This window comes from Halichoeres trimaculatus, unplaced genomic scaffold (genome assembly GCF_033239565.1).
Source record: "Halichoeres trimaculatus isolate MK-OKI-2021-1 unplaced genomic scaffold, fHalTri1.1 fHalTri1_scaffold_20, whole genome shotgun sequence".
NCBI classification, from domain to species: Eukaryota; Metazoa; Chordata; class Actinopteri; order Labriformes; family Labridae; genus Halichoeres; species Halichoeres trimaculatus.
This window is the reverse complement of record NW_027437198.1, coordinates 21551283-21564032: the sequence shown is the minus strand read 5'-3', so window position 1 is coordinate 21564032 and position 12750 is coordinate 21551283. Positions and strand designations below refer to the sequence as shown.

The following is a 12750-nucleotide window of genomic DNA, read 5'->3' as shown; positions in this document are numbered from 1 at the left end:
TTGCCCCTCATGTGTCTCACCTCATTACTCCCCTGTCTGTGTTCTTATTGGCTATGTCCACACATAGCTAGGTATTTTCAAAAACAAAAAAATCCCCACTCATTCGAAGCATGCCAAACCCATATTGGGCAGTGTTTTTCCATAAAACCTGTGCCATCCAATCAGAATGAGCCCGTGTCATTCAGCTGTGGTGTCTGGGAACCTAAAACTCTGTTTACCAGCATCCACACGAAACCATAAAACCAGAGTTTCCCAAAATCTTCACTTTGGCTGCAGTTTTCAGAAAGCATTGTTTTTAGTGACGTAAAACTGCGGTTTTGTGTGGACTCCATTCGCATCCTTGTACTTCCCATGCTTTACATGCTTCATGAGTCTCATTGAGTTTTCTAGTGTTTTTTTTTTTGTTTTGTTTCTTTTGTAAGAAGAGTTTCTTTTACCTGGATTTGATATTAAATCTTGATCTTGGTTGCTAGACACCAAACTTTTTATGGCTTCAGTGATATTTTTACTACTTTTTTCTCCTGTGTTTGTCTGGAGATCCTACATGAAACCATGGCTGCATTGTTTACATGTGAAATCAGCTGTTAGCAGCCTGTAGCATGTCAATGCTAACTGATGTAAGGCCAGATGTTTCCCCACAAGGTGAGGAGAAGGAGGTAAGGATGATGTGCTGGTTCTCTGGTGTGAGCTAAGAAGTGGCAACATGGACCTTTCCTTCCATCCATCGTTATCTGGAACATAAGAGCTTCACCTGCTGTGAGCAGACAGGATCCAGGAGACAGAGGCTGAACAGACTGCTGAAGAAGCTCAGTCCTGGACCTTGTGGAGGTGGAGACTGGCTGAACTGGACACTGATGGAGAAGCTGTCATCATCTGTTTTCTTATGGACCTTTTTGCACTTACATATACTCAACAAGTGCCTGTGGCCAGAATCTTTTATGAATCGATTCGCCTGGGTGCTTTCCATCATTTTCTGAGATGCTGAATGAGATGTTAATAAGCCCGTGAGTCCAAATAAGTTACATGTGGAAATCGATGTCTGTGTCTATGTCTGTAATAATCAATCAGTCAGTCTATCATTAGATGTTTGTGTCTCGGATAGTTTATGATGTTAATGTGAGTATTTTCCTTGTGCCTTCTTGTCAAACTCTCAAACACACACGTCATTGGAGCATCATGTAAACTGTGTTCTCTTTCTACCTCTGCCTTTTTCAAACTAAACTAGGATGCATCTCCCAGGACTTCTTTTGTGTTTAAACAGCTGTTATAAACTGGATATCCTCTTAGCTGAGGGGCAGTTTACAGTGTCACTCTTTAAAGTGGAACACCAGGAGCTGACAGAGACACACTCGTACTATCAGGCTCAAAGAAGACCATTGTTTAGGAGGAATTTTACCAAGTCCTTCACAGCCTGGCGTGTACTTGATCCAGTCTTTAGTATATGTGTTTATTTGAATCGGCGGACGTGTCACCCAGCTCAACAGTGCAGCTCATTAAAGTCTTCAGCACTTCCTCTGAGGACTAAAGAAGACACAGCACGAGGCAGGGATACACTCTGGATCTTCAGAGGATCCATTTCCTGCTGTTTCTCCAGGAGGCACATCTGGATCAGAGACCACGTTCAGTCTGTTAGGTGACATTGTGTGGCCTGTCCCTGGATTTCCACGCTCCCTCACTGAATTACTTCACCGTCACGGGGAGAGAAGGGGATAATCACATTACCCTCCACTGCGCTCTGAGGAAATCTAATTAATGACCCTCCCTGGTTACACCACAGCCGCGGGGTAGGGGGGATAAAAAGTATCAGCGCGGCTGCCTCACAGCAGGGATCTGGTTCAGGCTCTGGTTGTGTGGCCGTGGTGTAACAGGGATGCAGCAGGTGGATGTTGCACCGAGTGAAGATGGTTCCAATTAAACTGGGTTTAATTAAGCTTCAGGTAGTTATTAAGCTGGGAGCTGTGGTGGGCTTTAGATCTGAACACAAACATTGAGGAATGAACAAAAAGTTTTCATATCACAACACAACCGCCTCACTTTATCTCTGCATCAGCATTTAAGTTAGCAACAATCAGACTGAAAGTAATCAAGGTGTCATTTTTATGAGCCGACACCAGATGAATGATCTCTGCCGTTATTAAAGGCTGCATGAAGAGATAAAAAGCTCTCTGCTGAGATGTCCCCCTCTCCTCAGTTTGTGACAAACCTGACTGTTTCAGACAGAGATATGAGATTGAGATTGAAATATAAAGTTTAGCAGCCCTTGGTGGTGCAGACTCTGACTTAGGCTTAGGGAGCAGGTCTCAGTTCCTGAGGTGGTTCTCTTCCCTCATTCGTTCATGAAACTCCTGCAGAGCAACTTTTTCCTCAACAGGCCTCATTAAAAGTCAAAGACTTCAGGTTACTTTCATCTTTCTTGTCTTTCACATGACATTGTCAGACGTTCATCACAAGCAATGGTCTTCAACATGGGCTCCGCGGCCCCTAGGGGGTCCATGGAGGCACTGCAGGGGGTCTGAGGCATCTTGATTTAATTTAAAGTTTTCATTTTTTTTGTATTTTCAAGTAATTATCCCAAATATTTTGATTTTTTATTCATGTTATTGTTTATGAACACCAGGCAGAGGAAGACCAATCACACGGCCACATGATTCATGCTGGCTCTGTCAGGTTCTCCAGAATAGGTTAATACTAAACACACAAACAAGGTATGTTAATATGAAACAGAGAGTGTGTGGGGGGGCTGCTTTGTCTCTTCATCAGTTAGAGGGGTCCTTGGTCTGACAAACATTGAAGACCCCTCCTTAAAAGAGATTTAATGATCTTAAACCGAGACCACAGAGCAGACGGTCATGTTGTGATTGCAGGTAGAAAACACACACACACTTTCACACACAAGACAGGTGAACTGGAGGAGAATCTTTCACCTCTCTTAAGTAGCAGGAAATTCCTCTCAGGGCTTCGCCCATAGCGGTAGGAGAGGGAAGCTGTGTGAAGAAGAGGATGACATCAGGACACTTCTTTGTATGCACAATATAATTAGGAGTGTGTCTGAGTGTGTGTGTGTGTGTGTGTGTGTGTGTGTGTGTGTAAGTCTCTTACTGGAGGTGGATGTTCCAGACAGGTGTGAAAATGTTTCGTCTGGTCAGGTTTTACTCGTTTCAGGGGGACGCGAGACTCTCCGATCAACTCATTGTGAGTTAACTTGTCCTCATCACACACAGTCAACCTGAGGACAGAGGAAACGACAGAGGAGGGAGGAACCATGAGAGGAGAGAGGAAACATGAGAGAGGAGAGAGGAATTAGGAGAAGAAAGAAAAAAGATGAGAGAGGAAACAACAGCAGAATGAGGAAACAAGAGAAGAGAATTGGAGACAGTGGATAGGAAACAGAGGAGTAGAGAGGAAACAAAAGGAAGGAGAGGGGAAACAGGAGAGGGAAGAGGAAATAGAAGAGGAGAGAGGAAACAGAGGCAAAAAGAAAAAATGGACAGAAGAAACAGGTGGGAGGAAAAAGGAGAGGAGTCAGGAAACAGGAGAAGAGAAGGGGGGACAGTGGATAGGAAACAGAGGAGTAGAGAGGAAACAAAAGTAAGAAGAGAGGAAACAGGAGAAAGGTTAGGAGAGAGGAAATGGGAGAGAGGTTAGAGGAGAGAGGTTAGAGGAGAGAGGTTAGAGGAGTGAAGAGGGGAGAGGAGAGAAGAAACAGGAGTGAGGAGAGGAAGGAGGAGAGAAGACAGAAAAGAGGAAATAGGAGAGAGTAAACAGAAGATTGGGAACAGGAGGAAACAGAGGGGAGGAAAGAGGAGACAGGGTATAGGAAACAAGAAAATAGAGAGGAAACAGGGAGGGGAGAGAGGAAACCGAAAAAGAGAAGGGGAGACAGTGGACAGGAAACAGAGGAGTAGAGAGGAAACAAAAGTAAGGAGAGAGGTTGAAGGAGGGAGGAAACAGGAGTGAGCAGAGAGGAGAGGAGAGAGAAAAGAGGAATTAGGAGTGAGTAAACAGAAGATTGGAAACAGGAGGAAATGGGGGAGGAAAGAGGAGACAGGGTACAGGAAACAAGAAAATAGAGAGGAAACAAAGGTGAAGAGAAAGGAAACAGGGAGAGGTGAGGAGAAAGGAAACAAAAGAGGAGAGAAGTTAGTGCTGATGACTCCTTGAACCTGCATTTTTTGTCCCTTTGTGTGTTTGTGCATTTCAAAGCTGGATTCGGATCGTCGGGGAAATTTCTCTGGGTTGTGAAAGAGGAAAGTTTTGATAATCGGAGACAGTCTGAAAGTGTGGGCTCTGACATTTGGAAAGAGTTATTTTAGAAAGAGGACATTTTCATAAAGTTATGACAAACAGAAAAGGCTGAGTACTTTTGGGGAAGGAGAAGATTTAATAAGTGAGATCATTCTGAGGAGCGAGGACGTTTGGGGGAATAATACTGGTAAAAATGGAGACATGGTACAAAGAAAAACCCTTTTATGAGAAACGTAGACAATCTGAGAAAGTGTATTTTTGTACAGTGGAGAAAAGGCTCAGAAATTACGACATTATCAGACAGCTAGGGTCTTTTTGTGCCTTAAAAACCGTGTCAGAAATGAACACTGCTTTTTCATCAGACATTGAAAGGTAAGAGGTAAGACTTCATTTCAGTGTCGATTTTTACAACAAACCTCACATCCTCTGAGACATGAACTGTTTGCATTTCATCACAGAAATAATATTCACGATGCTGAGGCAGCGGAGTCCAGCACCATCTGACCTCTGAATCCTTCTAATGTGTTTTTATTATTGCTGGGAGGAATCAGGGGAATATCTGAAGGTACGTGAGGAAAATGTGCTCAAAGGTCGGCAGCTTGCGGAGCTGAAATTCCCTCATCTCCATCTCAGAAGGATTTCCCTCCAGCCTGGGGAAGAATTGGATCTGAATCCTCTAGTAGCTGCAAATCCACCATTTCCTTTAAAATACATCTTCACCTGTGATAAGAATAAAAGACTTTCTGAGTCTGAACCAAGACAAACTTTCAACTTTTGTTGTTGAAAATGTGAGATTTGAACTTTAACGATCTCTGGTGTTTACGGTAATGATGCAGCGGATCAATGAGCGAAATTATTAGCTATCATCAGAGGAAAGAGTCGTCATTACAGCTTTAGATTTCACCTTCACCAAGTCTGGCCTTGACGTCAAAACTTCCTGGAAAAAGTCTTTAGAGAAAGTTCAGGGTCTTTATGAAATGAGACTTACAAGAGAACTCCATCACACGCTCACACACAGGCCCTGAGGAAGAACCGCTAAATGCATTTTCACACTTTGGTTTAAAAGCTAAGGAGGAGAGAAAACACAGAGTACCAGAGGAAGCAGGAACCCTTCAGGAGGTCTGAGTGAAGCACATTGAAGTGACACTGTCTTCACATTTATGGCAGGTACCATCAATTAGCTCCTCCAAACATTCAGAGGAGCTGCCGGAGTCTAAACTGAAAGATAAGGTTAGGGTCAGGCTGACAGTGATGGACCTTTCCTCGCCTACAACAACACGCCTGGTATTAGCGCTGCTGCTAATATCCATTTGACAGAAACCATGAGAACAGGACTCTGCTGATATGATTCCTGACCGGCTGGTGTTGTAATCATCCTGAGCTGTACACCTCAGTTTCAGACGGCTGCTTCGCTTGTTGGGTTCAGATGAAACTCAGCTTCCTGGGCTCTGTAATTAAAGGCTTCCTTCTCTGTTATTTCACGCTTCTGTTGATTATGCACACACTCCTCTGGTATCCAATCTGTGCTTTCAGAGGTGGAAACCCTAATTCATCGTTTCTGAAATCCTGCAACTGGACGACTCTGTGAAAAAGAGCAAATTTGTTTGACTGACACTTCAGATTACGCTGCTGGTTTTTCTGTGTGGGAAGAGAGAAGGAGGAAGTCCAGAAAAAGTTCAGAGAAACGCTGGAGCTGCTAGAGCTGTGAATGTCCAGTTAATCAAAGATGACATGGAGGATTCACGCCTGAATGTTAAGATGTCCTCGAACCTGATTAATCACTGTGAGTGCAATCAGTCCGAAATGAGGCCATCTCCAATTTACACACACACACACACACACACACACACACACACACACACACACACACACACACACACACACACACACACACACCTGAGTGTCTTCTTGTGCATGTCTTCCTCTGTGATCCCAACGTATGTGAGGGTCTCGTTCCACACTGGATTCAGAGAGTTTCGAATCGTCCTCGTCTTCAGCTTGTTGGCCTTGAGACAGACAAACAGACAGAAAGAGGAATATTTAGTCGTTACTGAAGTTTATACACAAATTGAGCCTTTTGATGGTGGTGGTTTGATAGATCCTGGTGCTTTAGGCAGCTTGTGTCTCACCTTACAGGCTCCAGGAAGTAGATGAAGCTTCACGTACGGGTCGGCTAAACCGTTAAAGTCCATGGGCTTCAGACCCTGAAAATACACAGTAGAGAGTGACACGAGAGTGAATTTCCCCTTATTTTAGTTTTTAGGCCATAGATTTAATTTGATTTGAATTTCTCCCCTTAACTTTGTGTTATGCAGCTTTATTTCAAAAGATATGGCAATAGGTAGAGCTCATCTGTGGTAAAACTAGGAGACATTTATTGCCTCAATCCAAACAAAAAAAGCCTACCTTAGTATGAAGTTACATTTTACTAATTTATTGAGCAATTGCCACCATCACGAATTGACAATACTTTTATGTTTTAACTGCTAAAAAAAGTGTTAAAAAAAGGTTGCTAGGCACTGCATTCCTGCTAATTTTTTTTCTCTTTTTTTGTAATCTTTGTATTTGGAGTGGATCATTGCTTTTTGTGGCTCATTTGTTGTTCATGGACACCAAACTTTTTGTGGCTTCAGCGATATTTTTACTATTTTTTCTCCTGTGTTTGTCTGGAGATCCTACATGTAACCATGGCTGCATTGTTTACATGTGAACTCAGCTGTTAGCAGCCTGTAGCATGTCAATGCTAACTGGTGTAAGGCCTGATGTTTCCCCACAAGGTGAAGAGAAGGAGGTGAGGACGACGTGCTGGTTCTCAGGTGTGAGCTAAGAAGTGACGACATCGACCTGTCCTTCCATCCATCGTTATTGGGAACGTAAGATCTATCTCCAATAAGATGGACAAGCTAGCCGTGCTAACCCAGCAACAGAGGGAATAGCAGAAGGCAGAGTAGCATCATGCTATTCACAGATATAGCTAACGGAGCTAACACCAGACACCAACGCCACATTGGAAGAGCTTCACCTGCTGTGAGCAGACAGGATCCAGGAGACAGAGACTGAACAGACTGCTGAAGAAGCTCAGTCCTGGACCCTGTGGAGGTGGAGACTGGCTGAACTGGACAATGATGGACAAGCTGTCAGCATCTGTTTTCTTGTGGATATTACTTATATATATCACTTTCTATACACTTTCTTACTTTTGTTTTCTTGATTGCTGCTGTGACTTCAATTTCTTTGTACTTGTTACAATGACAATAAAGTTCTGTTCTATTCTATTCTGTTTTATTTGGATTTTGGGGATTTGCCGTTAACACTGTCAGCTTCTAAAACACAGACAGGTCCCAATCAGAAGAAAGTTACGACAAAGGCAACACATGAGTGACTTCATGATGATCAGGTTAAAGTAACGCAGTGTTTTCTCCTCCAGAGATCATATTAATGTTGCAAATGAAACATTTTGAAGTTGGCATCCCTTGAATTTCAAGAGCTCCACTTTAACTCTGCTTTCTGGAAGCTTTAACCAATCAGAAACCAGCTCTCTCTGTAATTACAGATTCACTGTGTTTATTTGAAGGTTATATCCGTGAATGAGGCCAAGAGAGAGCGATGTGGCTGCCAGTTTCTCTGACAGACCATCAGCTTCAATTCTCAGTCTGACAATGAGATGAGTTTTCACACAGAGCTTCTAAAAACCAGAATAAACCAGATTACATCTGAAAATTTAAAATAAATCACAGAGAGCTGTTAACATATCATCACACTTTCGTATTATCATATAAATCACCCCACTGTTTCCCTCCCAACCCCTTGTTGACTCATTGATGTGACACACACACACACACACACACACACACACGTCTCAAGGATCAAACGACTTGATTTGTTCTGTTGACCTCATCAGCAGGACGCAGATCATCGTGAGAAATTGCTCTGAAATTTCTTTCAACAGCTTTGACATTTGCAGCTACGGCAAAGAGGGATCGATCCTTCTCTGCTCTAACCGGATTTTTAATGAGGCTGCAGGCGCAGAGAGAGAGTGACCTTACAGACAAGCCTGAAACACATTCAGTCTGCAGCACGGAGGACCAGAAGCACCTGTAGCCTCTGTGAAATACAGTCAGGCTGTAACAAAATGACAACATGGACACCTTGAGTTACCCTGACTGACAGCTCACTCACTGCTCTTTCTGAGCTGTAGCTGCTCCCATAGTGCTTCAATTCTCTACTACCCTGAGGTAAACAAGCACAGTCCTGACACCTGCATACAGCAGCAGACTTCTCTTTGTTTGTGGTTGAGCTGCTGGAGATCAAATCTTTCTTCATCCTCACAGGAAAAAGGCAGTGTCGTGACAGCCCACCTGTTCAGATCTGAAACTACCTTTCTATCAGAAAAGAGACGAGGCCAGCAGGGAAATCATGTCCTGGAGTAGGTCTTCAAATAAAGCAGATGCCGGGTACAAAGATAGCGAGTGCTAAATGATCCCTCATCTGCCAGGAGAAGCAATTTAAAGCCAGCCCCCATCTCCACCCGTGTACTTGTCTATAATGTCTCTGTGATGATGTGTCTGAATGTTCTTTACATCTGCTGCAGTGACACTCACACTGATCCAGCAGCAGTTAGAGTCACATAAACCCAGCTGCAGTGAGTTACATTAATCTTGCTGCGGTTAGAGTTACAATACTCCAGCTGCAGTGAGAGTCACATGAATCCAGCTGCAGTAAATTATACAAATCCAGCTGCAGTGAGTCACAATAATGCAGCTGCAGTTAATGTCACAATAATGCAGCTGCAGTGAGTCAAATTAATCCAGCTGCAATTAGTCACAATAATCCAGCTGCAGTGAGTCTCAATAATTCAGCTGCAGTTAATGTCCCAATAATCCAGCTGCAATGATTGACATTAATCCAGCTGTAGTTAATGTCACTTTAACCCAGCTGCAGCGATTTACATTAATCCAGCTACAGCTAAAGTTACATTGCTCTAGCTGCAGTGTCACTTAAATCCAGCTGCAATGAGTCATATTAATTCAGCTGCAGTTAGAGTTACATTGAACTAGCTGCAGTTGGTCACATAAAACCTCAAAATTCGGCTGCAGTTAATGTCACTTTAATCCAGATGCAGTGAAATCAGATTAATCCAACTTTAGTGAGAGTCACATTTGTCCAGCTGCAGTAAGAGTCACAGTAACCAAGCTGCAACTTGAGTCACATCAATCAGTCTGCAGTGGCTCATTTTAATCCAGCTGCAGCGAGACACATTTACCAATTCGCAGTGAGTCACATTAACCATGCTGCAGTGAGTCACGTTAATCCAGCTGCAATTTGAGTCAAATTAATCCAGCTGCAGTGACTCACATGAATCCAGCTGCAGTGAAACATATTAACCCATTCGCAGTGAGTCGCATTGATCCAGCTGCAGAGAGTCTCACATTAATCCAGCTGCAATTTGAGTCAAATTAATCCAGCTGCAGTGAAATCATATAAATCCAACTACAGTGAGAGTCACATTTATCCAAGATGCAATTTGAGTCACACTAATGAGTCTGCAATGCACTCATTAGTGTGACTCAAATTGCAGCTTGGATAAATGTGACTCTCACTGTAGTACTAATGCAATTAGTCACAATAATCCAGCTGCAGTGAGTCTCACATTAATCCAGCAGAAGTAAATGATTTGAATCCAGCTGCAGTGAGTCTCACTTTAATCTAGCTGCAATTTGAGTCACATTAATCCAGCTGCAGTGAGTCTCAATAATCTAGCTGCAGTAAATGTCACTTATATCAGATAAATCCAACTACAGTGAGAGTCACATTTATCCAGCTGCAATTTGAGTCACACTTATGATTCTGCAATGTCTCACATTAATCCAGCTGCAGTGAGACACATAAAACAATTTGCAGTGAATCACATTGATCCAGCTGCAGTTAGTCACAATAATCCAGCTGCAGTGAATCTAACGTTTATCCAGCAGAAGTAAATTATATTAATCCAGCTGCAGTTGCTACTTCAGTGACACTCATTTTGATCCAGCTTCAGTGAGAGTCACATAAACCCAGCTGCAGTATATCACAATAACACAACTGCAGTTTAAGTCTTGATGAATCAGCTGCAGTATATCACATTTATCTAGCTGCAGTTAGAGTCATATCAATCCAACAGAAGTGAGAGTCATATTAATCCAGCTGTGTAGACTTCGGAACACATTAATCTTTGTCTCATCTCTGAAAAGCTGCAGTCACAAACTGAAGCAAAACTGCAAAGAGGGAGGATACACTTTCACCACCTGAAGCTCTTACATTGAAAAGGCATCAAAATCCATCCAGCTGCAGCTTTAATCTTTGGCCTGCTCTGATGACTTAACTAGATAAACAGATGAAATAATCAAAGCGCTGTGATCAGACCAATGCAGAGGAAACATACGTAGTGATCCAATCATTAAGGAGGTCTACTGGTGCTGATACCCAGCGGAAACGTCTGAAAAATCGTTGTAAACGGTCTAATATAGATTCATTGACCGGCTCCGTCTGATACTCTGGAGCTTCTTCTCGGCTTCTCTCAGCTGAGTTGGTAATTTATAGACGCTGTCATGTAAGGAAATCAGTGAAAGCTTGTGAGTGTTTCTGTGAATTCCCAGAGCGCCTCACACCTTTCAGTCTGCTCCTCTGATTAACAGGTGATCAGGACAGTAAATCCAGTGACGCACAGAGGACAGAGAACAACATGTGTATAAATCATCAGAGAACAGATATGGGTGTTAGTGTCCCTGTGTGTGTGAGTCCGAACTGCTGAGTCAGTCAGTCTCTCGTATCGACCACTTCACACTCGGGCAGAGAGATAAGTGCAGGATGAACCTCAGGGAATGGACAGAAATCACTACTGGATCTACAGAATGATGGCAGATCAACAGATTTCTGCCTTTTTCAGGTCCTCAGGTGTCTTTGACACTTCAACGTCTGACTCTACTTTTCCTTTCACCTCAACGCTCAGTCAAAACAACAGATTCAACAATGGGAGATGCTGTCACACCACTCTTGCTGCTGGAAGGGGAGAGGATCGAGGAGAGAGGAGGGAAATCTGTGGAAGCCTGTTTAATTTTTGAAGTGTTCATGGTTTGGTTTGTTGACAACTACAGCAAGACTTATGCATCATACCCACACGTACCCTGGATAAATAAGAGACAAACTGAGGAGACTGGTTGGTCTTCACAGCAGCTAGCAGCCATGAGTTGCAAATACCCCTAAAGAAAGACCAGACCCCCCAAGAGGGGCCAAGTCTGCAACACCCCATTCTAAGCCTTGAATAACAAAGCTTGCCTTGAATTCTCCTCCAAATCACAGGAGATTATCTGTCTCGTTATACGCGCCTGCCTTTCTGCTGGGCCCTATGTGTGTGTGTTCAGGCTAAAACTAAATATTCTTCACAGTCAGGTGAGTTTTGCGCACTCATCTATTCTGTTTCTGGTACATGTGTTCTGCTAACTGCTGCTAAACTCTGCTCACTGCTCCTTTAATTGCTGTTCAGCAGAGGTTTTATTCACTCACACACTTTAATTAAAGCAAACTGATGTCTGAAAAGCTCTCCAGGCTGCAGTGTTAGTTTATAGACCTGCTGGAGGGCCTGACACAGCCCAGTGGAGCTGGTTTTAGTGGCACAGTAATAACTCCGGTTCCCCAACAGTCTTTACCTTTGCCCGCAGCACGGTGCAGTGCAGCTCGCTGGAGCTCTGCTCGTACCTCAGCTCGAACTCCAGCGTTCCCAGAGCCGCTGAAGAAACAAGAGGAGAAGTGAGAGAAAAGAGATCCGGTTATCTTAACCCATTAAAAAACACGACTTACAACGTTCGCATCAGCAGAGAGAAAAACTGACATTGTTGGAAAAGCTGTCAGAATAAATTGGAAGCATGCGTGAGAAGCAACATGCATTCAGAAGATGGGAATCCAATTTAGCTGAGCCGCACCTGTCACATGAACGTGAACACAACACATCACATGTCAACACAGGAAATCCTCTTAATGCGGTGAGAGAACACGTTCCTCTGTGCCAATTTCCATCATGCATAAATACTGACTGAAAAACATACAAGAAACATACAAACATGTAACAAACAGATATGTAATACACAAACGTACATAGGAACTAAAAGTTTGAATGAAATCATGTAACATATACACATGGAAATTTAAACATGTTGTACACAATCATGTTACATAATTTATGTTGAATACAATTAAGTTGCATACATCATGTTATAAACAAACAAACATGTTGCATACAAACATGTTATATAGAATCGTGTTATAGACAAACATGTAACACAGAAACATGCCATACAAACACATAACATACAAATATGTTGCATACAAACATGTTTTAAACACACAAACATGTTGTATACAATTATGTTATAGACAAACATTAAACATACACATGTCATACAGACATGTAACATGTTGCATACAAACATGTTAAATACAATCATGTAATAGACAAACATGTAACATACA

General features: G+C 42.8%; 1 protein-coding gene across 1 annotated transcript in view; it reads right to left on the bottom strand.

Moving 5' to 3' along the window:
- Positions 1-12750, bottom strand: part of doc2a (double C2-like domains, alpha) — a 45458-nt gene that overhangs the window by 17220 nt on the left and 15488 nt on the right. The window contains exons 3-7 of the mRNA XM_074695880.1: positions 11931-12010; positions 6375-6449; positions 6142-6251; positions 3100-3226; positions 2925-2984 (exon numbers count right to left, since the gene is read on the bottom strand). Of these exons, the coding sequence (XP_074551981.1) occupies positions 2925-2984; positions 3100-3226; positions 6142-6251; positions 6375-6449; positions 11931-12010 (452 nt within the window). The remainder of the gene's footprint in view (positions 1-2924; positions 2985-3099; positions 3227-6141; positions 6252-6374; positions 6450-11930; positions 12011-12750) is intronic.